Source organism: Nycticebus coucang, chromosome 8 (assembly GCF_027406575.1).
Source record: "Nycticebus coucang isolate mNycCou1 chromosome 8, mNycCou1.pri, whole genome shotgun sequence".
Taxonomy (NCBI): domain Eukaryota; kingdom Metazoa; phylum Chordata; class Mammalia; order Primates; family Lorisidae; genus Nycticebus; species Nycticebus coucang.
Genome location: NC_069787.1, coordinates 97,958,142 through 97,984,207, shown reverse-complemented (window position 1 = coordinate 97,984,207; position 26,066 = coordinate 97,958,142). Strand labels below are relative to the sequence as shown.

Below are 26,066 nucleotides of genomic sequence, written 5' to 3'. Positions count from 1 at the left end.
TGTGCATGACTGCTAAATAGAATACAAAGTCTTTATTCAATTCATTGTGCCCACTCTGTAATGCTTTTCTATTTAATTACATTAAACTGCATTTTCTGTTAGTATCCCAGTCACATATTTAAAAAAAAACATGATGAATGTGGTTTGCTTGTGTGTGTTGTCTCTGGTTCTGGTAGCCATAGCAAATCTGACTCTTCTTGAATTGAATATACTTGTCTGACATGTCTCTTATGAAAAGCCTGCAGACCACCTCTCAGGCCCCTCCTTTGAGATCTCTCTGAGCCTAATGAGGTGTGTGCAAGCCACCTGTGTTTCTTCTTAAGCCATCAGTCTGACCTCTTTCACAGGGAGTCCAAGACAGTGTTGTTCAAGGCAGACTCTTTGGGATGCTGTTTTTGTTTTTGCTTTTTAAGGAAGAGCATAGGATAACTTTTCCATTGTCGCTCCTAACTTTTGTGATGGCAGGTTCTCAAATGCACTATCGCTGAACTCAGCAGTTGCACTCGCCAAAGCACATCTGAATCATGGCTTTCAGTACTTTCAGTGTAACTGATATTGATCTAACAAATCTCCTAATCGCCTGCTCTATTCCATGGCCCATTTTGGTTAATGGGGTTCCAGAGGATTTTAGAAATCAGGCCTTGAACATGGGGACTTTGAAAGTTAGAATTCCCTCATTGACATCCTGTTTTGTTCAATTTGACGTGTGATACTGTGGCACTGTGCCTTTCGAAACCCAGGAACACATTAAAATGAATACAAACAGCTAAAAACATTTTTAAAACAGCAGCTGCAGCATTTTAGCTCCCTGTTGGGGAATAACATCATAGAACTGTATGGATGAGGAGGGTCAGCCCTCTAGAAAGCCCCTACTCCATTATTAAGGGTGTGGTGGCCACACTTCGGGGCCATGGGAGTAAAGGGCAAGCATTCTCTATAAATAACCAGTCTTTGGTCCTCAGTGGGAACTTTGCAGCTAAGAGGATGATTTTTCATGGTCTTACAGGTTGTTTAGGGCCTGAGTCTTAGCCTTGTTGCTGTCTGAGACCAGCTTTGCTTACAAGCATTGAAGCTCATTTGAACACATGTGACTGGGATAATAAATGCCAAAGTACAGTTTAATGAAGACAAGTGTCATGTCTTTCAGTTTTTTATAATTGCTTCAAGCACAGCCCATGAAGGCTGCGTTCAGATGGGCTTTTGTAATTGAAAGCAAAGCCTCCTAACATCTTTAAATTTCCCACCTACTTATCCCTAAAAGCTGTAACTGGTGGTATTGTTAAAAGGCAGCTTGGAAACATTAGATCTCCTTATGTTTAAGATGATGGTGTCTGTTCAAAAGTATTTTTTAACTTTCTGAACTCTAATTTTTAGAAAATGAAACTTACAATTTTATTTCATGTATAAAGATATTATCATTTAAAGTTTTGTTATATTGGTTTATGCAATTATAAGTTTTTCAGTCAGCTTAGATATGACTAGTGAAGCAGAGTGAATCAATCTCAAAATTTTCAATAATTTCATAGCTTTAAAGACTATAAACTTTTGTAAATAAACATCTTAAAAACAATTCTTCAGCCAGGCGAGGTGGCTCACGCCTGTAATCCTAGCAGTTGGGGAGGCTGAGGCGGGTGGATTGCCTGAGCTCACGGGTTCGAGACCAGCCTGAGCAAGAGCGAGACCCCCGTCTCTAAAATAGCCGGGTGTTGTAGCGGGCACCTGTACTCCCAGCTACTGGGGGCTGAGACAAGAGAATCACTTGAGCCCAAGAGTTTAAGGTTGCTGTGAGCTGTGACACCACAGCACTCTACCAAGGGCCACAAAGTGAGACTCTGTCTCAAAAAATAAATAAATAACAATTCTTCAGGGAAAGTCAAAGAGTCAGTTTTCTGTTTCCCAGACCCCCTCTGCAAAGAGTATTTTGTAAAAAAATGAAGTTTTGCACCAGTTCCTCAACCTTCCCTTTCTGAGGAGCTGTGACCAAAGATGACTGCATTTTGGGGGGAGCTTTGTGTTCTTGTTCATTGTGATCATTACAAGTCCCAGAAAAGTCAAGTTGTTTTTCTTTTAAAAATAAAAAAGCTATGTGGTAATTTAAAGGTCTTTTGATAGATGAGTCCTTAACATTTTGAAATTATTTTCTTACTTTCATTCCTGTTGCCAAAAATACTTGTTTGCTGAAACTCTTCCCTAGCCAGCAAAAAAATGTTTTGTTATGTAAAGGTGCACTTTGAAAGTAAGGGAATAAAAACTGTTCGGAGAAATTTTTTACTTCAATTAAAATGCTCCTTGTTGCCAGGCGCGGTGGCTCGCGCCTGTAATCCCAGCATTTGGGAGGCCAAGGTGAGTAGATTGCCTGAGCTCACAGGTTCAAGACCAGCCTGAGCCAGAGCTAGACCTCATCTCTAAAAAAGCCAGGCATTATGGCAGGTGCCTGTAGTCCCAGCGACTTGGGAGGCGGAGGCAAGAGAATCGCTTTAAGCCCGAGATTTGGAGGTTGCTGTGAGCTGTGATGCCAGAGCACTCTACCAAAGGCTACAATGTACCAAGACACTGTCTCAGAAAAAAAAAAAAAAAATGCTCCCTGTTAACTGAAGGTTTATCTGAGGATACTTGTGAGCTTGGAGACAGTGATGACAACTGGCATTTTCTCATGACAGCAGAGCCTGATTCTCCAGCTGTTCCTTCTTAAGGTCTGGGTGTAGGCGCCTCAGTAACCTGAGCTTTGGTTGGCTTGAGAGAGTTAAGGTTTTACCTTTATTTTATCACATTTTAAGATCTAAGGTGAAACATTTGCTGTGATGATCTTGAAAGCTAAGAATGAGTACAACCCATTCTTACCAGCAGTAGTGGGACTAGAAGGGGAGGAGGAATAGATGTAGAAATCTTGAAAAATTCTTGCCCCCAGGCTGGAGAACCATGCTTTGTGATCAGGACTGTGCACCTCATTTCCTTCCATTCCGGTTTCCTCACGTGTACCCATGATAGGCATAGGAGTGTGGGCAAGTGGAATGATGGTGTTTATACTATTTCGTTAGAATTGAAGTCAGCAGAACTGGTCACTGTTTGAACAGCTTGCAGTAATTATGACCTTGGGAAGGCTGTTATTAGAACTCTAGTATCTAACTGAAAACATGCAGCATATTTATCCCAGGAAAAATAACCATAAATAATGTACTAAGTACTAATTCATCCAGAAATGTTGGGTTTCATATTTGTAACTTTTTATTTTGTTCATTATTGCAACATAATAATTGTACTAATTGCTGTTATATCATGCAGTACTAAGGGCGCTTTATTCATTGGTAGTGCATGTGGGAGGGGTTGTTATTACTTAGCTCATGTTGCATGTTAATGATGCATGTCTGAAATTTGTTGTGTCCTTCAAGGCATGATGGGTGGCTATCCGCCAGGCCTTCCACCTTTGCAGGGCCCAGTTGATGGCCTTGTTAGCATGGGCAGCATGCAGCCACTTCACCCTGGGGGGCCTCCACCCCACCATCTTCCGCCAGGTGTGTCTGGCCTCCCGGGCATCCCACCACCGGGTAAGATCTTCATCCTCATTCACTCATTAACGTCATCTTCATGTTCTCTTTTCCCTCCCTCAGCCAGTTGTTCCAGGAGACACCTGCTGCCCAGGGTGGCCAGGCCTTCCCTCACTGAGAATCCCAGGGTTGTCAGCTTGTAGGGCCCGTCCTGTGCATTGAGCAGGTGGCCCAGCACTTATGCCTTTGTGCACCTGACTTGCCTGGCAGCAGTACAGGACACATGGCAGGCCAGACTTAGCCGACCAAGGGGCAAGAGAATCGTGTGTAATTACTTGAGCAGTTTGATATATGCTTTAAAAACCAGCAGCCTAGAAAGTCATGCCCTCCTATCAGTAAATAAAGTTTCCCTCATAAGGCCGGTGCAGTAGCTCACACCTATAATCCTAGCACTCTGGGAGGCTGGAGTGGGTGGACCTCTTGAGCTCAGGAGTTCAAGACCAGATTGAGCAAGAATGAGATCCCATCTCTATTTTAAAAATAGAAAAATTAGCTGGGCATCATGGCTGATGGCTGTATTCCCAGCTACTTGGGAGGCCGAGGCAAGAGGATCACTTGAGCCCAAGAGTTTGAAGTTGCTGTGAGCTATGATGCCATGGTGTGCTAGCCTGGGCAACAGAGTGAGATTCTGTTTCAAAACACACACACACACACAAGCACGCAAAGAGGAAGTTTCCCTGATAAACTGCTAGTTCAGAGCCACATATAAAAGCACTTTTTGCTCCTGAGTACATTTCTTCCTCTAGTGTAATTCTTATCTCACAAAGTCTCCTGTATAGTCTCCTCCTCCTCCTCAAGCAGCTCTTCTAAGGGATTGCAAAGTCTCTAATGTAGAACTCTTCAGAAATTCTTCACTCAGGCCAGGCATGGTGGCTCATGAGAGGCCGAGGTGGGTGGATTACTTGAGCACATGAGGTTGAGAACAGCCTGAGCAAAAGTGAGACCCTGTCTGTACTAAAAATAGAAAAGCTGAGGCAAGAAGATTGCTTGAACCCAAGAGTTGGAGGTTGTTATGAACTGTGATGCCACAGCACTCTACCCAGGGTGACAGCTTGAGACTCTGTCTCAAAAAGAAAGAAATCCTACACTCAGTCTAACGTGTACAAAAAAGAGAGAGAGAATGAATTTGCACTGAATTAGTTTTCTGTGAGTCCCCTAAAAAGCATGACATAACATTTTAAAGAACTGCCTTACTTACTGTCCTAGCTACAGACACTAGTTTGTCTGTCAACAGTACCTCAGAAGTTCTTTAGAAATACATAGAGTTGGGCGGCGCCTGTGGCTCAGTGAGTAGGGCGCCGGCCCCATATGCCGAGGGTGGAGGGTTCAAACCCAGTCCCGGCCAAACTGCAACCAAAAAATAGCCAGGCGTTGTGGCGGGCGCCTGTAGTCCCAGCTACTCGGGAGGCTGAGGCAGGAGAATCGCCTAAGCCCAGGAGTTGGAGGTTGCTGTGAGCTGTGTGACACCACGGCACTCTACCAAGGGCAATAAAGTGAAACTCTGTCTCTACAAAAAAAAAAAAAAGAAAAAGAAATACGTAGAGTCCTGAAATAGCTACATTCAGTTTCACTTTATAATGAATTAGCAAGTTGCAAGATTATTTTAAAGAAAACTTAAAGGAAAATCACAAGTTCCCATACTAATTGCCATCACGTGCAAAAAAACCTCAGCTGTAATCTAATTGGAGGGAATGTGACCATTATATTATTTGGAATAGCATCTGGTCCATTATCTAAAACACCAGCTAAGGTCCCAACCCAGATGATATGCGTATAGAAACTCACCAGTGTTGGACTTAACCAGTGATAGGTTTCACAGGATCGCAAAGGATGCTTCAGACAAGGTGGACCCAGCAGTACACAGTGTGAGCAAACCTGGCAGCCTAGCCTGAAGCCTCCAGGCACACTCTTTGTAAATGTTACTTAGAGTATGGCCGTAACTCCATAGAAGCATTTGCCCCAGATGTTCCCAAGGGAGGAAATATTCGTGGGGGTGGATACTTCATTATGGAAATGATAGTCTTATCATTGCTATTGCAGCAGGAGTCAGTCATAAAATAGGCAAGTAGACTTTGATCTTAATTCTTTGCCCTCTCACCTTAGCACAGGGTATCTTAATGAGTCACTAAGACTAGGGTGAAGGTGACACCTTCTGGGTGCATTTAGTACTCAGTGGGAGCCATGTCTAAGGCCATACCCTCTAGGTAGCAGATGACTTTTGCTGGATGTTAGAGTGTAGCTATCTTCCTTTTTCCCTTCTTGAGATTCTAAGTTAAATTTTAAGGAAACATAACACGTGTAGCTAAAGTCAGAGAAATAGGAAAGAACTCCTCTTAGTGCTTACACATGCACATGTCTGATCAGACTTTGAGGAGAAGATGATTCAATGACCCTTTCTGGTGACTGAGCTCACAATCTCACTGGCATGCTCCTGGCATGGCATTTGGAAATAGAGGAAGTAAGGGGGTTGCTGATTTGTGTTGCCCTGAAAAACATTGATAAGGTAGCTTAGGGAGCCACACTGTGTTGTGGAGTCTGAGGTGGGTAAGTGTCCTGGGTGGGAGGGGGTCAGGGGTTAATATATGTTGCTGGACCAGCAGCTTACCGAGGCCTCTTCATTCACAAATAATCATCAAGATCCTACTGTGGTGATCCAGGTATACTGGATACTTGGAATATAAAGCCCCTGCTTTTTAAACAGAAGCTTTATTTATTTTCTCTCTAACAAATAAGAGAATGTCTGATACTTCTGGAAGTGGCATTTAACAATTGTGAACCTTAATGCTGGCTTTGGCAGCACATACACTTAAAGTGGAACAATACAGAGATTAACATGGCCCCTGCACAAGGATGACATGCAAGTTCATGAAACATTCTGAACCTTAGAATAATGAGCTGCTTCTGTCTGGTGAAGACATCAGCATTTTTATTCCAGAGGAACTATAGACTGTAAAAGTTAGCTCTTCTTGATCCTTCTGGAACCAGTAGGGCTTGTTTAAGCTTCAAAGAATAACTCACCACAGTTTTGGTTGTGGATTGTTAGTTTTTAATGAACTGGGTCCCTTGTCTATTTCTGTTTTATTACAATAGCCAGTGTGTGGCCCTGAGATAAAAGTAGCCTTGGACACTAAATTTAGGATATCCCGTTATTATCTATTAGTGCCTGTGAGACAGTTGTTCATTAGCATTCACCAAGAGAAGTTTACAAGTTACCACCAGAGACTTAGTACAAATACAGTGTAAGGCTGTGCAGCCTTCCTCTTTGTCATTTGACATGATAGCAGCAAGGCTACTTCACTTCCAGATGTTGCCTTTTCAGAGTGCGACTCTCTCAGATGAGAAAGTCCTCTCTCTGCCAAAACTTAGTGACTCCACTTAGAACCAGGCACTCGTGGTCTGTAAGGGTACAGCAAAGCTGTGCTTCCAGCCTTCGCAAAAGGCATTAACTGTGCGCTTTCACAGCCTATCTCTTGTGTCCCTACTCTCCTAGCACATTACTGCTGAGCCTGATTCCACTGCCATTCCTGCTGAAGTTAAATACAGGCTTCAGCTGCAGAAGAAAGGTACTTTAATTGCAAGACAAAGAAAAATACTTTAAAATAGAAGTGTATCCTGATTATATAGATTTACCTAGGAAAATATTGAAATTTTATGCAGGGTTCAAATAATTTCTAAGCCACAAGTAATTGATGTACATCTGACAAGTTGTACTAGCATTTCACTTTAAGTACCTAAAAACATGAGAATTTTCTATTTGAATCTTACTTTGGGTGCTTAGGATTCCTAGCCACAAAGACTCAAGGACAGAGGTGCATAGATTTACATTATAAATGGCATCATTTCTTATCAGACAGTAGTTTTTCAGTCATCTCAACCCAGAGCTTCTAATTGTGTCATTCTGAATTATAGGTGTGATAAACCAAGGAGTAGCACCTATGGTAGGGACTCCAGCCCCAGGTGGAAGTCCATACGGACAGCAGGTAAGCCTGTCAGTTTTTTTTTCTAGGAATTCTAGACTAGAATTCTAATCTTCCTTTTCAGAACATGTGCAGAGTATTCTTGCTTCACCATGTGGTCCCATCCTCTTTCAGGTGGGAGTATTGGGGCCTCCAGGGCAGCAGGCACCACCTCCATATCCTGGCCAACATCCAGCCGGTCCCCCTGTCATACAGCAGCCAACAACACCCATGTTTGTGGCTCCTCCACCAAAGACCCAACGACTTCTCCACTCAGAGGCCTACCTGAAATACATTGAAGGACTCAGTGCTGAGTCCAACAGCATTAGCAAGTGGGATCAGACTCTGGCAGGTAAGGAGAGGTTTTTTTGGGGGGGGGGTTTTGGGTTTTTTTTGTTTGTTTTTGAGACAGAGTCCCACTATGTCACCCTCGGTAGAGCACTGTGACATCATAGCTCACAGCAACCTCAAACTCTTGGGCTTAAATGATTCTCTTGCCTTAGCTTCCCAAGTAGCTGGGACTACAGGTGCTTGCCACAACGCCTGGCTATTTTTTGTTTTACTTGTCATTATTGTTCAGCAGGCCCGGGCCAGGTTCAAACCTGCCAGCCCTGGTATATGTGGCTGGCGCCATAACCACTGAACTATAAGCACATAGCTAGGAGAGGTTTTTTATGTTGTTTTGTTTTTTTAAAACAGAGTCTCATTCCATCACATTAGGTACAGTGCCAGGGCGTCACCACAGCACACATCAACCTCAGATTCTTGGGCCATGAGTGGTTCTCTTGGTTTAGCCTACCAAGTAGCTCAGAGTACATGAGCCCATCACAATACATGGTTTTTCCTAATTTTAGCAGAGATGAGGTCTCACTCTTGTTCAGGCTGCTCTCCAACTCCTGAGCTCAAGCAATCCGCCTGTCTTGGTCTATAATCCCAAAGTGCTAGGCATGTGCCACCTTGCCTGGCCAGGAGAGTCTTTCTAAATGAGCCTTTCTAAATGAGGTTTTGGGAAATACATGCTTCCTCATCCCTTTTTCCAATACAGTTAAATCATATATTTCATAGAATACTTTGGAGTTTCTTCACATATTGACATCACATACTGAAAATTTGTGAGTCATCTTTTGAAGTATATTCTGAACTTCTCAACTATTTTTTAGGCATTTGGGGATTAAGTATAGATGCAGTTAAATAAATTAAAAATTATTTCATTTTAATTTAACAAAAAAAAAATCCAAAAGCATGTTTTTATTCACCTATCAAGTTATTTCATTCAGTAGACTTAATGTTTTGGGAGTTTGGGGGGGTTTTGTTGTTGTTGAGACAGTCTCTGTTGCCCCAGGCTAGAGTGCCATGGTGTCATAGCTCAACAGTGACCTCAAACTCTTGGGCTCAACCAACCCTCTTGCCTGAGCCTCCCAAGTAGCTAGGACTACAGGAGCCCACCATAACTTGCAGGTAGCTTTTTTTTCTATTTTTAGTAGAGAGGAGGTCTCATTCTTCAAGCTGGTTTTGAGCTCAGGCAATCCACCTGCCTTGGCCTAACAGAGTGCTAGGATTACAAGCATGAGCCACCACGCCCAGCAAGACTTAATGTATTTTCAGTACATACTGAAATAACTTGTCTAATATCTGCAGAGAAATTACTAATTTTCTACTTGTTCTTCATTTCTAAACAAAATTTGATCATTTGATTTTTTTGTGTGTAGTTTATTTTCCTCTTCTTCAAATGTTTACTTTTTTAGATACTATTAACATTGAAGTAATTATTAAATATTCCTGCCTATAGGGGCGGCGCCTGTGGCTCAAAGGGGTAGGGCACTGGTCCCATATGCCAAAGGTGGCGAGTTCAAACCCAGCCCTGGCCAAAACCCACAAATAAATAAATAAAAATTAAAAAATAAATAAATAAAAATAAATAAATATTCCTGCCTATAAAAACTATTATGATTGGGCGGCGCCTGTGGCTCAGTGAGTAGGGCGCCGGCCCCACATGCCGAGGGTTGCGGGTTCAAACCCGGCACCGGCCAAACTGCAACCAAAAAATAGCCGGGCATTGTGGCGGGCGCCTGTAGTCCCAGCTACTCGGGAGGCTGAGGCAAGAGAATCGCTGAAGCCCAGGAGTTGGAGGTTACTGTGAGCTGTGTGATGCCATGGCACTCTACCGAGGGCCATAAACTGAGACTCTGTCTCCACAAAAAAAAAAAAAAAAAACTATTATGATTGGGCGGCGCCTGTGGCTCAGTGAGTAGGCTCACCCCCCATATGCCGAGGGTGGCGGGTTCAAACCCAGCCCCGGCCAAACTGCAACAAAAAATAGCCGGGCGTTGTGGCGGGCGCCTGTAGTCCCAGCTGCTCGGGAGGCTGAGGCAACAGAATCGCATAAGCCCAAGAGTTAGAGGTTGCTGTGAGCCGTGTGATGCCACGGCACTCTACCCGAGGGTGGTACAGTGAGACTCTGTCTCTACAAAAAAAAAAGAAAAAAAAACTATTATGATTAAGCCATCCATGGTGACCTATAATTCTAGCATTTTGAGAGATAGGCTCACTTGAAGCCAGGAGTTTGTGCCGGTCTCTTCAGAAAAGAGAAAAATTAAGCCAAGCACGATGGCTCGTGCCTGTAATCCTAGCACCCTGGGAGGCCAAGGTGGGCAGATGGCCTGAGCTCACAGGTTTGAGACAGCATTAGCTAGAACTAGACCCTGTCTTTAACAATAGCAGGATGTTATGACAGGTACCTATAGTCCCAGCTACTTGGCTGAGGCAAGAGAATCGCTTGAGCCCAAGAGTCTGAGGTTGCTGTGAGCCGTGATGCCATGGCATTCTCCCAGGGGGCAACAAAGTGAGACTCTGTCTCAAAACAAAAGAGAAAAATTAGTCAGGCATGGTGGTACGTGACTGTAGTCCCTGCTACTCAGGTGGCTGAGGCAGAATTGCTTGAGCCTAAGAGTTCAAGGTTATAGTGAGCTATGATAATACCACTACACTCTAGTGGCATTTCTTTTTTCTTCTATTTTTTTTTTTTTTTTTTTTTTGCATTTTTTGGCCAGGGCTGGGTTTGAACCTACCACCTCTAGCATATGGGGTCGTCACCTTACTCCTTTGAGCCACAGGTGCCACCCCTGGCGTTTCTTTTCTATTTTTTTTTTTTTTTGAAAAAAATTTTTTTCAAAAAAAAAAATTGGCCCAGGAAGTTGACTCACACCTGTAATCCTAACACTCTCAGAGGTTGAAATGGAAGGATTACTTGAGGTCAGGAGTTTGAGACAAGCTTGAGAAAGAGCAAGACCTTGTCTCTACTAAAAATAGAAAAAAATTAGCCAGGCATATTGGCAGGCACTTGTTAGGCAGGCCCAGGCTGGGTTCAAACCTGCCAGCCCTGGTGTATGTGGCCGGAGGCTTGAGGCAGGCAGATCCCTTGAGCCCAGGAGTTTGAGGTAGCAGTGAGTGTGATCATGCCACTATACTCTAGCCCAGGGCTACAGAGTGAGACTCTGTCTCAAAACTATATATATATATATATATATATATATTTAGAACTTAATAAAACAATATAAAAATTTGCTTGCAAATATTCTATAGTTAAAACCGATAATTTTTTAATGAATATTAAATGTTTTAATTAAGTCTATCAAACCTTAGCACTGAGGGAAATTTTGACATCTTTTTTTTTTTTTTTTTTTTTTGGTTTTTGGCCGGGGCTAGGTTTGAACCTGCCACCTCCGGCATATGGGACTGGCGCCCTACTCCTTGAGCCACAGGCGCCGCCCGAAATTTTGACATCTTAAAATTTCAATTTCTGGATGCCACAGCAGTCTAACCTGAGCAACAGAGTAGGATTCTGTCACAAAAAAATAAAAATTTCCAGTTCCTCAGCTGCCGCCAAGGTGCTCGGTTCTTCTGAGGAAGCTAAGGCCGCGTTGGGGTGAGGTCCTCACTTCATCCGGCAACTAGCACCGCGCCTGGCAGCGCTATCTCAGTACTGGCTCACGCCAGGGCCTCCATCTCAGAGCTTGCCTGCATTTACTCAGCCCTCATTTTTTTTTTTTTTTTTTTTTTTTTGTAGAGACAGAGTTTCACTTTATGGCCCTTGGTAGAGTGCCGTGGCATCATCACACAGCTCACAGCAACCTCCAACTCCTGGGCTTCAGCGATTCTCTTGCCTCAGCCTCCCGAGTAGCTGGGACTACAGGCGCCCGCCACAATGCCCGGCTATTTTTTGGTTGCAGTTCAGCCGGGGCCGGGTTTGAACCCGCCACCCTCGGTATATGGGGCCGGCACATTACCGACTGAGCCACAGGCGCCGCCCTACTCAGCCCTCATTTTGCATGACGATGAGGTGACCGTCACGGAGGATAAGATAAATGCCCTCATTAAAGCAGCTGGTATAAATGTTGAACCTTTTTGGCCTGGCTTATTTGCAAAGGCCCTGGCCAATGTCAACACTGGGAACCTCATTTGCAATGTAGGGGCTGGTGGACCTGCTCCAGCAGCCTGTGCTGCACCAGCAGGAGGTCCTGCCCCCCTCCACTGCTGCCCCAGCTGAGAAGAAAGTGGAAGCAAAGAAAGAAGAATCTGAGGAATCTGATGATGACATGGGCTTTGGTCTTTTTGACTAAATCTTTTTTGTAATGTGTTCAATAAAAAGTTGAATTCTGCTGTCAAAAAATTTTTTTTCCAGTTTCTAGGCCAGGCATAGTGACCGATGCCTGTAATCCTAGCTAGCAGTTTGGGAGGCCAAGGTGGGAGGATCGCTTGAGTGTTTTGAGACCAGCCTGAGCAACATAGCAAGATCCCATCTCTACAAAAAATAATTTTAAAAATCAACTGGATAGGCTCAGCACCTATAGCTCAGCAGCTAGGGTGCCAGCCATGTACACCAGAGCTGTGGGTTCAAATCCAGCCCCAGCCTGCCAAACAATGACAACTACAACCAAAAAATAGTCGGGGGTCGGCGCCTATGGCTCAAGTGGTTAAGGCGCCAGCCACGTACACCTGAGCTGGTGGGTCTGAATCCAGCCCGGGCCTGCCAAACAACGATGGCTACAACCAAAAAATAGCCGGGCATTGTGGCAGGCACCTGTAGTCCCAGCTTCTTGGGAGGTGGAGGCAGGAGAATCACTTGAGCCCAGGAGTTGGAGGTTGCTGTGAGCTATGATGCCAAGGTACTCTACCCAGGGCGACAGCTTGAGGCTCTGTCTCAAAAAAAAAAAAAAAATAGCCAGGTGTTTGGCAGGCACCTGTAGTCCGAGCTACTTGTGAGGCTGAGGCAAGAGAAGTGCTTAAGCCCAGGAGTTTGAGGTTGCTGTGAGCTGTGACGCTACGGCACTCTACTGAGGGCAACAAAATGAGACTGTCTCAAAAAAAAAAAAAAAATCAACTGGATGGGGCAGCGCCTGTAGCTCAGTGGGTAGGGTGCCATCCACATAGACCAAGGCTGGCAGGTTCAAACCCTGCCTGGGCCAGCTAAAGCAACAATGACAACCACAGCAAAAAAATAGCTGGGTGGGCTCGGCGCCTGTAGCTCAAGCGGCTAAGGCACCAGCCACATACACCTGAGCTGGTGGGTTTGAATCCAGCCCGGGCCCGCCAAACAATAATGACAACTACAACCAAAAAATAGCCGGGCATTGTGGCAGGCGCCTGTAGTCCCAGCTACTTGGGAGGTGGAGGCAAGAGAATCGCTTGAGACCAGGAGTTGGAGGTTGCTGTGAGCTGTGATGCTACAGCACTCTACCCAGGGGGACAGCTTGAGGCTCTGTCTCAAAAAAAAAAAAAAATAGCTGGGTGTTGTGGCAGGTGCCTGTAGTCCCAGTTGCTTGGGGAGTCTGAGGTAAGAGAATCACTTAAGCCTAAGAGTCTGAGGTTGCTATAAGCTGTGATGCCTCAGCACTCTACCCAGGCGGATGTAGTGAGACTGTCTCAAAAAAAAAAAAAAAAAATCAACTGCATGTGGCTGCACACACCAGGATTCCCAGCTACTCTGGAAGCTGAGGTGAGAGGATCACTTGAGCTCAGGAGGTTAAGGTTCCAGTAAACTAAGATCATGCCTGGGTGACAGAGGGAAGCCCTGTCTCAAAACAAAAAAATTCCAATTTCTGTTTCTGTCTGCACTTTAATTTTCAGCTCGAAGACGTGACATCCATTTGTCAAAAGAACAAGAAAGCCGCCTACCCTCTCATTGGCTGAAAAGTAAAGGGGCCCACACCACCATGGCAGATGCCCTCTGGCGCCTTCGGGATTTGATGCTCAGAGACACCCTCAACATTCGCCAAGCATACAACCTAGAAAACATTTAATCACATCATTGTTTCTTTTATAGAAGCATAACGAATTGTGGAACAGTAGCCATTTTAGTTACTGGGGGTGGGGGAAAGGAACAAAGGATAATAATTTTTATTGCATTTTACTGTACATCACAAGGCCATTTTTATATAAGGACACTTTTAATAAGCTATTTCAATTTGTTTTTGTTATATTAAGTTGACTTTATCAAATACACAATGATTTTTTTGCATATGTTTCCTTTGTTTAAAACCAGTTTCATAATTGGTTGTGTATGTAGACTTGGAGTTTTATCTTTTTACTTGTTGCCATGGAACTGAAACCATCAAAGGTTTTGTCTTGGCTTGGGGTTTGGGGGCTCTTTTTGTTTTGGGGGTTTTTGTTTTTATAAAAGAACAAACAAAATGGAGAAAAAATACACACCAGAGTTTACAGATTCGTTGATAATGAAATGTGAAGTTGTTCCTAGTTTACATCAGACAGGGGAGTGTACTTGTGTTTGTTTCATGTGCCTGAATATCTTAAGCCACTTTCCACAAAAGCTGTTTCTTATAAGTGAAGTGATGTGCTTCTTTTGAAAGGTGGTTATGTAGGTTCAGATATGTGGCAGACATGGCACATTTGCTCTGTCAACTCAGAGGCTCATACAGAAATCTGTAATCAGTGTTGTGCATCTGTCTGCAGCTAGTGTACTTCTTGGCCACTGAGAGGGAAAAGCATTTTTTTTTTTCTTGTGCTAAGTTACACATCTTTGGTGTCAGTGATTTTTCCAGACTTGTGCACAACCTTGAATTATATTTAGTCCTAAAGGTAAGTTTAAGGGTACTTTTGATTTATTCATAATGAATTCAGAATTTATGTCTATACGTGTTAGATGATATAAAATTTTAAATGTTTCATTGAAAAACATTGAAGTTCATCTTGAAGAAAGCATTAAAATTTGCATGGAGGTGATTTTTTTTAAACATAATACCTGACCTAGCAGAGGAAGGGAGTGTGTTAACTAGATTAAGAGCTGCATCAGAATTATAATTGTGAAAGGGTAGATTACTTGTATATCCAAATATGTTTTAGTATTCTTTATTTCCTTATTATCAGATGTGGCATTTTTGTCTTCTAAGTTTAAGAATTGTAATTCTCTCTTTTTTAAATTAGTTTCGCCAATGAACTTGGATTTTCTTCTTTTTTCTTTTTTTATTAGAGGGTTATAATTCTCAATCAAAAATCTAATACTTTCTAAAATATTTTCTGAATTTAGCTTGTGTTTATGAATTACAGGAGAAGGGAAATTATAATTTAAGAAAATTCTCACTGGAAAGACCATTACAGATCCCAAACAGTTGAGTTTGGTGGTTCTCTCTTTCTTATATGACCCTAGAATCAACATTTGGAGGTAGTGTATGATACACAGTAAGAAGCAACAAACATGGAACATTATTTCACTTGAGGGTATGTTTTTGAAATCTGCTTTATTGTAAGAGGGGTGGTTGCCATTGGAAGCTTCCACTGCTGTCTGTAAGTTGAGAGTGACTCTCAGAGGGCACTTTTTTCCTTTTAATCTGCTATGAATCAATACCCAGATGTTTAATTACTGTACTTATTAAATCATGAGGACAAAAGTATACAATGGGAAAAGGTCTCTTATTATAGCTAGATACTTTAAATACGGGAGGCCCTTGTAACTTAATTGCCTTTAGTCAACCACTGGATCTCAATTTTCATCAAGTATTTTAAATAATTTTGAATTTTAAAAAAGTGTATTGCAATAGTATGTCAGTAACCTTATTGTTAAACTGAATCTGATAAATCTTCAGTTCCTAGTTATTTGGGCCATTGAATCATCATCGACTGTATAATAAAATCAGATTATTTTGTTCCTTAGACATCCTTGAATTACACCAAAGAACCTGAAATTTAGTTTTGGTTAAATTATTTATTTATTTCATGCATTCGTTTTATCCCCCTTTTTAGGTTTGGATGAGACTTCTTTGGGAAGCCTCTAAAAACTCTTCACTGTGGGCCAATCAGGGTATCAGAAGCCAGAGCATTTCTCCAGGCTCCGTCCCAGCACCTAGAGGTGCTACAGAAATCAAAGATCCAACCAAGGGCTTCCCTAAAGCAGTGCAGAGCTGGCCCAGGGTGCCACTAGAAAGGCCCTAATTAAGTTTAAAAAAAAAAAAAAAAGACCTATGTATTTATTTTAGAATCATGTCTGTCTATATATTAACTTGGAAAGTATCAGTTAATATTTAGGATAAAAGATCAGAGGTCAGCCATCTTCAAAAAAAGAAAAATCCAGACAAAAGAAAAGTTTAAGTAAACTATATATCTTTTCTTCATAAGTTATAGGAACTATAGTAATGTGGTTTAGAAAGTATAACGGCCTGAATGTTTTCAAAATGTTAAGTCCCTGTGGAGAATTGTTTATATGGGGGAAAAACCTATAGGTTTAAAATAGTATTTGTTTGTCAGCCAACTGATTTAAAAAAAAAAAGGCTTCTGTTGATTTTTTAACCCACCTTTTCCTTCCTATGAGGAAGAATTAAGGGGGGCACTTATTTGTGTAAAATCCCCAAATTGGTGTTAATGACTTTTCCGCTTGGACGTCTTCAGAACTGATTAAAACTTGCTTTATTCTAATTTCTGTATCATATCATCATCTGAGGTTTAAGTGGCAACTAGTCTTATAACATGTATGTATCATGTTTGTTCACCTAAAGCTTTTTAATCCAAATAAAAATGGAGTTTGCAAAGTGATTTGGATTAACCAGGTTTGGTTGTTCTGTTAAAGTTCTGTCAGATGTTAGTTGCAAGCAAATTTAACTCCTGCAAGCCCTGATTTCATGCTGACAAGAATATGGCTGCCAATTTAAGAAAAGGAAGCTCCTCGGGTAGAGATGAAAGTCACTGTCCAGACCCCTGGTTCAGAACTCAGGCTGCATTAACACAGATGCCAAATGTGGTCAGACTGCAGCCTAAAGTGCCCCTCACCACATGGCTCAGACTGGCAGTCAAGGAATTCCTAACATGTCCTCAGGATGGACAGAAATGCAGGTTGAAGTTAAAATTGGAGCAAGCACTGCATAGTGAGGGCTGAAGGTGAGGAAAGCATGTCCTCTATCATAAAGCAGTATAACCCACTTCACATAGCTTATCTGTGGTCAGGAGAAACAGGTGGCCCAGATTGTGTTTTTAACATGTTTATAAACTCTTAAAACATAACCACACTTTAAATAGAAGTGTTGGCAAAATCAACCAACTGTTTTCCTCTAACATCACTTTGCAAATCCCTGTGCCTCTGTTCTCTTGAAAATTTAAAATTGTACTGCCATCTACGCTCAGGAGGATTACTTTGAACGATCGTTGATCTGTAAACATCCCAGCTGAGCACTATGAGCAAACAAATATTGCCAAGTATTACTCTTATTTCTTTTTAGTTTGGAAGTATGTTAGGTCAACTGAATGAAAGTTCAGAACCAAACAAATGGGGTGGCCCCTGTGGCTCAAAGGAGTAGGGCGCCGGCCCTGTATGTCGGAGGTGGCGGGTTCAAACCCAGCCCCAAGCCAAAAAACTGCAAAAAAAAAAAGGAACCAAACAAATGAATAGACCATTCCTTTTCCCTTTTGGGGTATTTTGTGTTATTAATGTCTTGTGGATTGCACATAAATGTGACAAGAATCCCCAAGTTTAATATTGTGAAGTGTGAAGATTAAGCACTGATAGTGCTGGGAAAGAAATTGCTTTGGAAAACACCATGGTCCAAGAGTGTTGTGTGTATGCGTGTTTGTTTATATTTATTTATTTTTGGAAGTAGGGTCATGTTCTATTGCCCAGGCTGGTCTCAAAACTCCTAGCCTCAAGCAACCCTCCTATCTTGCCTTCCCAAAATGCTGGGATTACAGGCATGAGCTAACACACCCAGCTAAAGAGTGTTTTTTTGTTGTTTTTTTTTTTTTGGGGGGGGGACACAGTGTCTCATGTTGTCACCCTCAGTAGAGTGCCATGACATCATAGCTCGCACCAACCTCAAATTCTTGGACTCAAAACTATTCTCTTGCCTCAGCCTCCCGAATAGCTGGGACTACAGGCACCTGCCACAACGCCTGGCTATTTTCTAAAGACAAGGTCTTGCTGTGGCTCAGGTTGGTCTCGAACCTATGAGCTCAGGCGATCCACCTGCCTCAGCTTCCCAGAGTGCTAGGATTACACGCATGAGCCGCCATGCTTGGCCAAGAGTATATTTTTTTAAATTTAGGAACTCAGTGTGAAAAATTCTTACACATAAAAAAGAGACTAAGCATGACATTAGGTAAGACTTCCAAAATAGAACTGCTAGATGGACAAAAATAACCATCATTTATTATTGATTATGTGCCTGACTTAGGTACTTTCCCTATAAATTCATATGATAAAGTGATGTTCCAAGGCTCATGTTCTTTCCCCAGCACCATAGTAGAGGTAGAGTTCTAACAGTAAATGCTCATTAGTTTTTCATCAATCTAGAATACGTGCTCTAGTTTTTGAAATTTAAGTTATTAAAATTTTTACCAGCTCGGCATCTACAGCTCAAGCAGCTAAGGCGCCAGCCACATACACCAGAGCTGGCAGGTTTGAATCCAGCCCAGGCCTGCCAAACAATGACAACTACAACCTAAAAATAGCCGGGCATTGTGGCAGGTGCCTGTAGTCCCAGCTACTTGGGAGGCTGAGGCAAGAGAATCGCTTAAGCCCAGGAGTTGGAGGTTGTTGTGAGCTGTGATGCCGCAGCACTCTACCCAGGGCAACAGCTTGAGGCTCTGTCTCAAAAACAAATAATAAATAAATAAAATTTTTTGCCTTGTATTTTTACACTAGGGGCACTGTCATTCTGTAATCAGCATATTAAAGCATTGCAATTTTCACGTTGAAACTTATAGCTTGGTAGACAAAGGTGAGTTCTTACTCCTAGCATCCAAACTAATGTGCTCTGAATTGCTGTGCTACTTGCCTTAAAGTCAGAAGTTGTCTTTAATTTTGAAAAGTTTGGTGTCCTTCAATAAATCAACACTCTAATAGAAAGAAAAAGAAAGGAAAAAAATGAAATGAGGAGGAAAACCCTAGAGGAAACTAATTCAAAATTCAGGCTAATGGTTCTCTCTAGGTAGAAGCAGGAAGGATGGGCCAGGGAATGAACAGCAGATACAGAAATTGGCTAATGGATTTATTAGTGTTTACTGTTATTCTTTGGCTGAATGTGAAAATACAACGAACGTCGGGTGGTACTGATCATTACCTGCCTTCGCATTCAAGCTGTTTCCCAACAGTGACTATGGGCTTGCTGTAGATAGTGCTTTAATGAGATTTGAGCAGTTAGTGGTTGTTTACTGAATTGGTTCTAACATAAATGGACTAACTTAAATTAGAAAAAAGTCTCTAGAAAAAACCAGGAGATGTGTTTGTGGCAGAGATCATTAACTTGAGGATATCTTATGGCCTTAAACATAAGCTTGCTTATTCTTGTGCAACAGAAACTTTTTTTTTTTTTGCAGGGGTTGGGAGGAGGGACACCCCAGGTAGAGCACAGTGATATTATCATAGCTTAGTGCAACCTCAGACTCCTGGGCTCAAGTGATCCTCCTGTCTCAGCTACGCCAGCAGCTGGTCAGGTGTGGACCACCTGGTTAATTTTTCTATTTTTAGTAGAGATGGGGTCTTGTACTTGGTCAGGCTGGTCTCAAACTCCTGAGCTTGGCCTCCTAGAGTGCTAGAATTATAGACTTGAGCCACCACACCCAGCCAGAAACTGTTTTGAAATTTAGTCTTAAATAGTATTTTCTTGTTTGAAAAATGATTTGAATATGATTATCCAAAGCATGGCAAGATGTCTTTGCTCTTTCTACCAGTCTGACCAAAACTTAAACGGAGTCAAATCCCAAATCTCTCTACAGACTAAACTTCTGATTTAGCTCAAGTCTGTGGTGGTTTTACACTGCGTAGTTTCACTTTCTTATGGAAGGAGCAATTAATTGTCCATCATTAGATGCTGGATGAAGGAACAGCAAGCATCTTCATCACAGAAAGGTGTGAAGTCCTCATGGAGGTCTAGCCCTTGTATGTTAGTGGACCCAGACAAGGGATGGGTTTATTTCTGTTCACAACACTATCATCAGTAATATGTAGTCAGGAATTCCCACTATCCTAAGAAAAAAGATTATAATCCAGTAGCTGGAAGAGATTGTAATCTGCATAATTATCTAGGTTTAAATGATCTGGCAATGGAAAAATGTCCATAATTTAATTTGAATTCCACAAAAAAGTAAATAAGGTTACAAAGGGGCTTCACAAACAATTCAGACTACCCTGAAAAGCATCCTAATTGACCCTTGAATTAGCAAAGTAAGCATTAGATAATATCTTAGCACACCTTTTAGCAATGTTTTAAAATATTTTATGAACTAGATTCACTGGGTAAGTGTTTTAGGAGGAAATAATTTTCTCACAAGTCCTGCCCAGTAGTGAGTCAGGAAATACTCAAGCAGAAATGGTAAAACCATAAAATTTCTTTGTAAAGACAGTTCTTAGATTACTGTAAAGCTGCTAAAGGACAAGCTGTGTAAGAACAAGTGATCTGAAACGTACATTTTTACAGGTGTTGAAACCAACAGTGAAAATCCATATTCATTTTATTGACTGCTGAAGTTTAGTCTCATTCATCTTCCAGCCTTCTTTGATACTGTCTTTCTGAGGCTTTTCTACGGTAGACATCATCTGTATCAAATAAAAAATTTGCTTAGACTTTTTAAAAACTGAAGACTTTAAAATACTGAGATCTGAGTAATTCAACCAATAGTCTAGAAATGTCTCCTATTTCTGATTCTTAGTGTTTTAACTCAATGCCAAAATAAGCTCAATTTTTTTCTCATTTTGAGACAGTCTCACTCTGTCACCCTGGGTAGAGTGCCATCATGGTGTCATCACAGCTCACAGCAACCTCAAACTCTTGTAATCAAATGATCCTCTAGTCTCAATTTTTAATACAGATGCAGGTCTCTCTCTTGCTCAGGCTGGTCTTGAACTCCTGAGCCTAAAGGATTCAGCCACCTTAGCCTCCCAAAGTGCTGGGATTACAGGCATGAGCCCCTGCATCCAGCTCAAAATAAGCTTAATTAAAACAGAATTTGAGTTAAATGAGGACTATGTTAGTGGAATTCTAGACTTAAATAGCAAAGTAAGCATTAGGCCACATCCTAGCACACCTTTTAGCAATGTTTTAAAAATTCCCTCACTTGCTTCTCCCCCGCAAATTCTGTGTTCTGAAATCATCCTACTTAACTAAAACCTCACAGTGCCCCCTCAGGGGCACTTCTTGCCCTAGTTCCATGCTTCTCCCTCTCCTATACCCAAAAGCCTTCAGGTGGGGAGGGGCAGTCCATTTCTTCACTCTCAACTGCTTCTTTTCCAAACTATTGATTCTCTACCCTCATTTAAAGAAATCTCTTCCTTTAGGGCTTAGGCCATTTGACTTTTACCTCCTATGCACTGGCACCTGCTCTCTGCATCTTCAGTCATTGAAAGTGAAGGCCTCTAGTTTAGGTTTCTTGCCCCTGTCTCCAGACACCACTGCTACCCAGGGGCTGAAGCTCCAGCTCCCTTCACCTCCAGCTTCTCTGTCACTTGGAATGCTCCTATGAAGCAAGTCTGCTCAGACCACACCTCCTGTCCTTGGATCTCACCAACATTTTCCCCAGGTTCTGTCTTCCCCTTCTTTTTCTTTTCTTTTTTTTTTTTTTTTTTGAGACAGTCTCACTATGTTACCCTCAGTAGAGTTCTTTGGCATCATAGCTCACAGCAACCTCAAACTCTTGGGCTCAGGTGATTCTCTTGCCTCAGCCTCCCAAGTAGCTGGGACTACAGGGGCCCACCACAACACCTGGCTAGCGCCTGGCTACTTTTTGTTGCAGTTGTCATCGTTGTTTAGCTGGCCCAGGCCAGGTTCGAACCTGCCAGCCTCGATATATGTGGCTGGCACCATAAACACTATGCTACAGTCGAGCCTGTCTTCCCCTTCTTCCTGCCAAATCAACTGGCATTCCTTCACACTCTTATTAATGTAAAAATCCCCAACCACAGGGCGGCGCCTGTGGCTCAGTGAGTAGGGCGCCGGCCCCGTATGCCGAGGGTGGTGGGTTCAAGCCCAGCCCCGGCCAAACTGCAACAAAAAAATAGCCGGGCGTTGTGGCGGGCGCCTGTAGTCCCAGCTGCTCGGGAGGCTGAGGCAAGAGAATCGCGTAAGCCCAAGAGTTAGAGGTTGCTGTGAGCCGTGTGACGCCACGGCACTCTACCCGAGGGCGGTACAGTGAGACTCCTTGTCTCTACAAAAAAAAAAAAAAAATCCCCAACCACAGATTAATCTGACCACCTCCCTTCTCCAGGCCTCACCCTACTTGCTATGCACTGCAGGACCAACTGATGCCTCTAATTGGGTCCACTGGGATGCCTGACAACCCTGTTTCCTCAGAATACCCTTCTTCACCCACTCTCAAATGGCCTTGAACTCCCCCTTCACAGGGAAGAAGTCATCAGTAAAGAACTCATCCAGCTAACTAAGAAGACCTACTCCTGCCACCCAGCTTTGATCTCTTTCTCTTCCACTCTCTCAAGGGTCAAGTATCTCCAACCTCCCTCCACACACCCCTCCCGGATCACCTTTTGCACATCCTCCAGTCTTTCAGGGTAGAGAGGTTACAGCCCCTTTACGGAGTCAGACTTCTTTAACTGCCTGTCATCTGTGATTACAAACTTACCTGATTTCCACATTGGCCCTGCCCATTCTCAGCCATCCTTAAAATATTGGGGTTTGACTCTGACTTTCATCACAATTTGCTTGTGAGTGGGTCCACTTATCCAGATTTCTGCCCTAGATATGCCTCCTGAGTTTCACATTTGTATAGATACCTCCACCTTAGCACATCCCAAATGGAGCCCAGGTTCACCCTGCCTGTGTTCAGGAATTACACCACCCCTGCTGTCGTACCTGAAGCCTCCACTCCTCATCTACCAAGTCTACTCAATCACCAAGCCCTGGCATTATTCCCTTTGGGATGTCTCTAACTCCACCTACCCCTTGGCATCCCTTCTGCCCCCAACCTACACCAGCCCACTATCTCAAATCTGTACAGCCATACAGCCTAAATGTTGTGCCAATCTCCTCTCTACAGAGACAAGGAGCCATTCTCCCAAGTGATAATCCCCTGCTTAAAACCCTTCAATCTTAGGTGGCTCACTGGGTAGGGCACCAGTCCCATATACTGAGGGTGGTGGGTTCGAACCTGGCCCCCGCCAAATTGCAAATAAAAGGGAAAAAAAGAAAATAACATCATTTGTTAGATGTTAGAGCACCTGTGGCTAAGGAGTAGGGTGCCGGCCCCATATACCAGAGGTGGTGGGTTCAAACCCTGCCCCAGCCAAAAACTGCAGGGAAAAAAAAAAAAAACCTTCAATCTGGGCAGGGCCCGTAGCTCAGTGGGTAGGGCACTGGCCACATACACCCAGGCTGGTGTATGACAAATGCAACAATAACAACAAATACCTGGGTGCTGTAGTCCCAACTACTTGGAAGGCTGAGGCAAGAAAATCGCTTAAGCCCAAGAGTTTGAGGTTGCTATGGCGCTCTACCAAGGGCAACATAGACTCTGTCTCAAAAAAAAAAAAAAAAACCCTCGGGGGCGGTGCCTGTGGCTCAGTGAGTAGGGCGCCGGCCCCATATGCCAAGGGTGGCGGGTTCAAACCCAGAACCGGCCAAACTGCAACAAAAAAATAGCTGGGCGTTGTGGCAGGTGCCTCAGCTGCTTGGGAGGCTGAGGCAAGAGAATGGTGTAAGCCCAAGAGTTAGAGGTTGCTGTGAGCCGTGTGAGGGCACTCTACCCGAGGGCAGTACAGTGAGACTCTGTCTCTAAAAAAAAAAAAACCCTCAATCTTTGTGATCCATTCTTGGTTCTCCAGTCCCTTTGAACTGTGCCCAAGGACCCTTCTAGCCACTTCCCCCTCCCTCACTGTTCGTCTGCTTCAATCCTCAAACACAGAGCATACTCTCAGACAAGTCCCCATGTCTGCCCTTACCACTGCCATGAAGATACTTTCAACTCTACAAACCCGCTCATCTGGCTGACACCTAATCAATCTTCAGGTCCTCCTTTACTTGGTAACCACTTCCAGAAGCCTGCCTTGCACTTTCTAGTCCAGTTGTGGTGCCCACCCAAGATTCTTATGTTCCTCTCATTTGCCTCTCACAACACTGATCATGCTTAATGGTAACTGCATTATCTGTCTTTCCCATTACAAAACTTCTGGAATGAGGAACTCTATCTTATTCATGATATCCTCTCAGAGGTGCTCATTCAATACAGATACAGATGGATGGATGATCACAAGGACTAAGAATCTTAGGAATGACTAATGTAACAATTTTTTTTTTTTTTGAGAGAGTTTCCCTATGTCGCCCTTGGTAGAGTGATGTGGCGTCACAGCTCACAGCAACCTCAAACTCTTGGGCTTAAGCGATTCTCTTGCCTCAGCCTCCTAAGTAGCTGGGACTACAGGCACCCGCCACAACGCCGGGCTATTTTTTGCTGCAGTTGTCATTGTTGTTCAGCTGGCCGGGGCCGGGTTCGAACCCGCCAGACTCAGGGTATGTGGCTGGCGCCATAACTACGGGCGCTGAGCCTAATGTAACAATTTTTAAAAGTGAAGCTTGGCAATTCACAAGTGGTAAGATGTTTCAGGGGAGGAGCAAAGTAGAAAAAGCCTAGGGGTTGGGAGAAATTTTTCTGAAAAGGAACTGGCCTGCCCCCAGTTAGTCCTCAGCAAAGCAATGCCAGGCACCCTTTTGACAGTCCAAAGATCTGGTACCAATGACTGCCCTGTAAAGATAGTGGTAATTAGTCAAGCCAGACAGATCATCTCCCTTCAGGGTTAGACTGAAGAGTCCAGAGAGGACTGGCCAGAGCGCAGGAGTGTCCATGAATCCACCCCCTTCTAACCTGGCTGTAAACAAATTTCTTAGTCTCCAATACTGGAGGGGGTGAAAAGCAGGCGCAGGAGGACTGGAGGTACGTACCCTCTCCTCAAAGTGCAGGGAGGGCCCAATACTGGAACGCCGACGTGCCTGGCTTACAGACAGCCGGACCGTCTCGACTGCCAAGCGAAAGGAATCGCACTTGCCCTCTGAGGATAAAGGATAAAAGCAGCTCAGTGCTCTGAATGGAATGAGCAGTCTGCAATCTAAGAACACTCCGCAAGAGAACGATTCCCTGACGCTGCGTGCCTTCCTGAAGGGAAATGGAGGCTGCTGCACCCTCACTTACAGAAGGTCTCCTGGCCCACGCGCACTTTAATCATGATCCACTCCATCATTCCTCCCAGGACAAAAAAGAAGGGCAAGAACCTGTAGATACCGAGCCGCTGCTTCCCGGGCACCCGTCGCAAAATGCGCCTCACTTGGGCCCTGGAGAACATGCTCGCCAAGGTCGTGGAAGGAGGTATGGCGGAACCAAGCGCCAGAGGAACTGCTGGACTAAGCCACCGCCCACCCACCGGTCCTCACTGCCTATAGCTTCCCAGAAGCCGAGCGACAGCAAGCCAATGAGCGTACTGCGAGGCGCGCGTGCTCCGTGAGGCTAAACTCGGACTGGAGGAGTTGGCGCAGGCGCCTGGGCTCTGGAGGCGGGGAGGCCAAGGGGGCGGGGACGCCCACGTGGCGTCGGCCCCGCCCCTCCCCCGCTTCCCAGGTGTGGGCCGGGGCTCCAAGTTGGCAGCCGCGCCCCCTAATCTGCGATCGCCATCTTTTTTCTTAATACCCTGGCGAAAGTGAGGACCCTCTATGGTGAACTATTTGTTTACTGCAGCACACTCTAAAATGCAACCATGCAACATTTATTTCGGGCATGTGATTAGTGATTCACTTCTAAATAACAGAATTTTCTTGACATGTGGGCCACTCAGACCTATAGTCCAGACGCTTGTAGGAAAAATAAATAAAAGAATTTGACATACATTGTTGAAAGCTGAACTTTATCATTATCACAAAAGTCTAAGTAAGCGCTTTGCAACAAAGAACTCTAAAATTAATAGAAGCTGCCATGTACTGGGCACTTAACTGTTCTACAGGCACTTGTAGGTGCTCTATTCACAATTAATCACAGAAAAGCGTGATGGTCAAAGAGCTTTTGACAAACCACAGCCCTGCTCTCCAAGCTCAATTCCCAGTGGGTATTGAGGGAATGGGGGACTTTCTCTGAATCA

At 43.6% G+C, this 26,066-nt stretch overlaps 2 protein-coding genes and 1 non-coding gene across 16 annotated transcripts in view; 2 read left to right on the top strand and 1 right to left on the bottom strand.

The window, feature by feature from the left end:
• PBRM1 (polybromo 1) overlaps nucleotides 1–16,553 on the top strand; it is a 159,820-nt gene extending 143,267 nt beyond the window's left edge. For 7 of the 12 annotated variants that reach the window (XM_053600130.1, XM_053600129.1, XM_053600127.1 and 4 more), the window contains 3 exons: nucleotides 7,455–7,525; nucleotides 7,637–7,853; nucleotides 13,628–16,553. In XM_053600130.1, the coding sequence (XP_053456105.1) occupies nucleotides 7,455–7,525; nucleotides 7,637–7,853; nucleotides 13,628–13,800 (461 nt within the window). In that variant the 3' untranslated portion in view covers nucleotides 13,801–16,553. Of the gene's footprint in view, nucleotides 1–3,389; nucleotides 3,546–7,454; nucleotides 7,526–7,636; nucleotides 7,854–13,627 lie in introns of all 12 variants that reach the window. The other 5 variants (XM_053600122.1, XM_053600120.1, XM_053600119.1 and 2 more) reach the window with 1 other exon arrangement.
• Nucleotides 6,327–6,430, top strand: LOC128592948 (U6 spliceosomal RNA). Its single transcript, XR_008382153.1, has one exon. It is a non-coding gene; the product is annotated as a U6 spliceosomal RNA (small nuclear RNA).
• A 3,834-nt stretch (nucleotides 16,554–20,387) lies between the features above and the next one.
• Nucleotides 20,388–25,360, bottom strand: LOC128592256 (small integral membrane protein 4). Of its 3 annotated transcripts, none has more exons than XR_008381819.1 (3): nucleotides 25,130–25,269; nucleotides 24,883–24,989; nucleotides 20,388–20,534 (listed from the first exon to the last, which is right to left on the bottom strand). XR_008381819.1 is itself a non-coding variant. In XM_053600144.1 (3 exons), exons 1-3 carry the CDS (start codon nucleotides 25,278–25,280, stop codon nucleotides 20,445–20,447), a joined length of 258 nt encoding a protein of 85 aa, XP_053456119.1. In that variant the 5' UTR covers nucleotides 25,281–25,342; the 3' UTR covers nucleotides 20,388–20,444. The 3 variants fall into 3 exon arrangements, 2 of the variants coding, with proteins under 2 accessions (XP_053456119.1, XP_053456120.1); XM_053600144.1 differs by having other exon boundaries at nucleotides 25,220–25,342; XM_053600145.1 differs by lacking the exon at nucleotides 24,883–24,989 and having other exon boundaries at nucleotides 25,130–25,360.
• Nucleotides 25,361–26,066: the final 706 nt, after the last annotated feature.

What these genes read in the sequence shown, in the direction of transcription:
- LOC128592256 (XM_053600144.1), bottom strand. Translation starts at nt 25,280, where the DNA reads ATGTTCTCCAGGGCCCAAGTGAGGCGCATTTTGCGACGGGTGCCCGGG. An exon ending in GCCCGGGAAGCAGCGGCTCG is followed by an intron (nt 24,990 to 25,219) that starts GTATCTACAGGT and finishes CTTTATCCTCAG; the next exon opens with AGGGCAAGTGCGATTCCTTT. An exon ending in CCCTGCACTTTGAGGAGAGG is followed by an intron (nt 20,535 to 24,882) that starts GTACGTACCTCC and finishes TATTTGATACAG; the next exon opens with ATGATGTCTACCGTAGAAAA.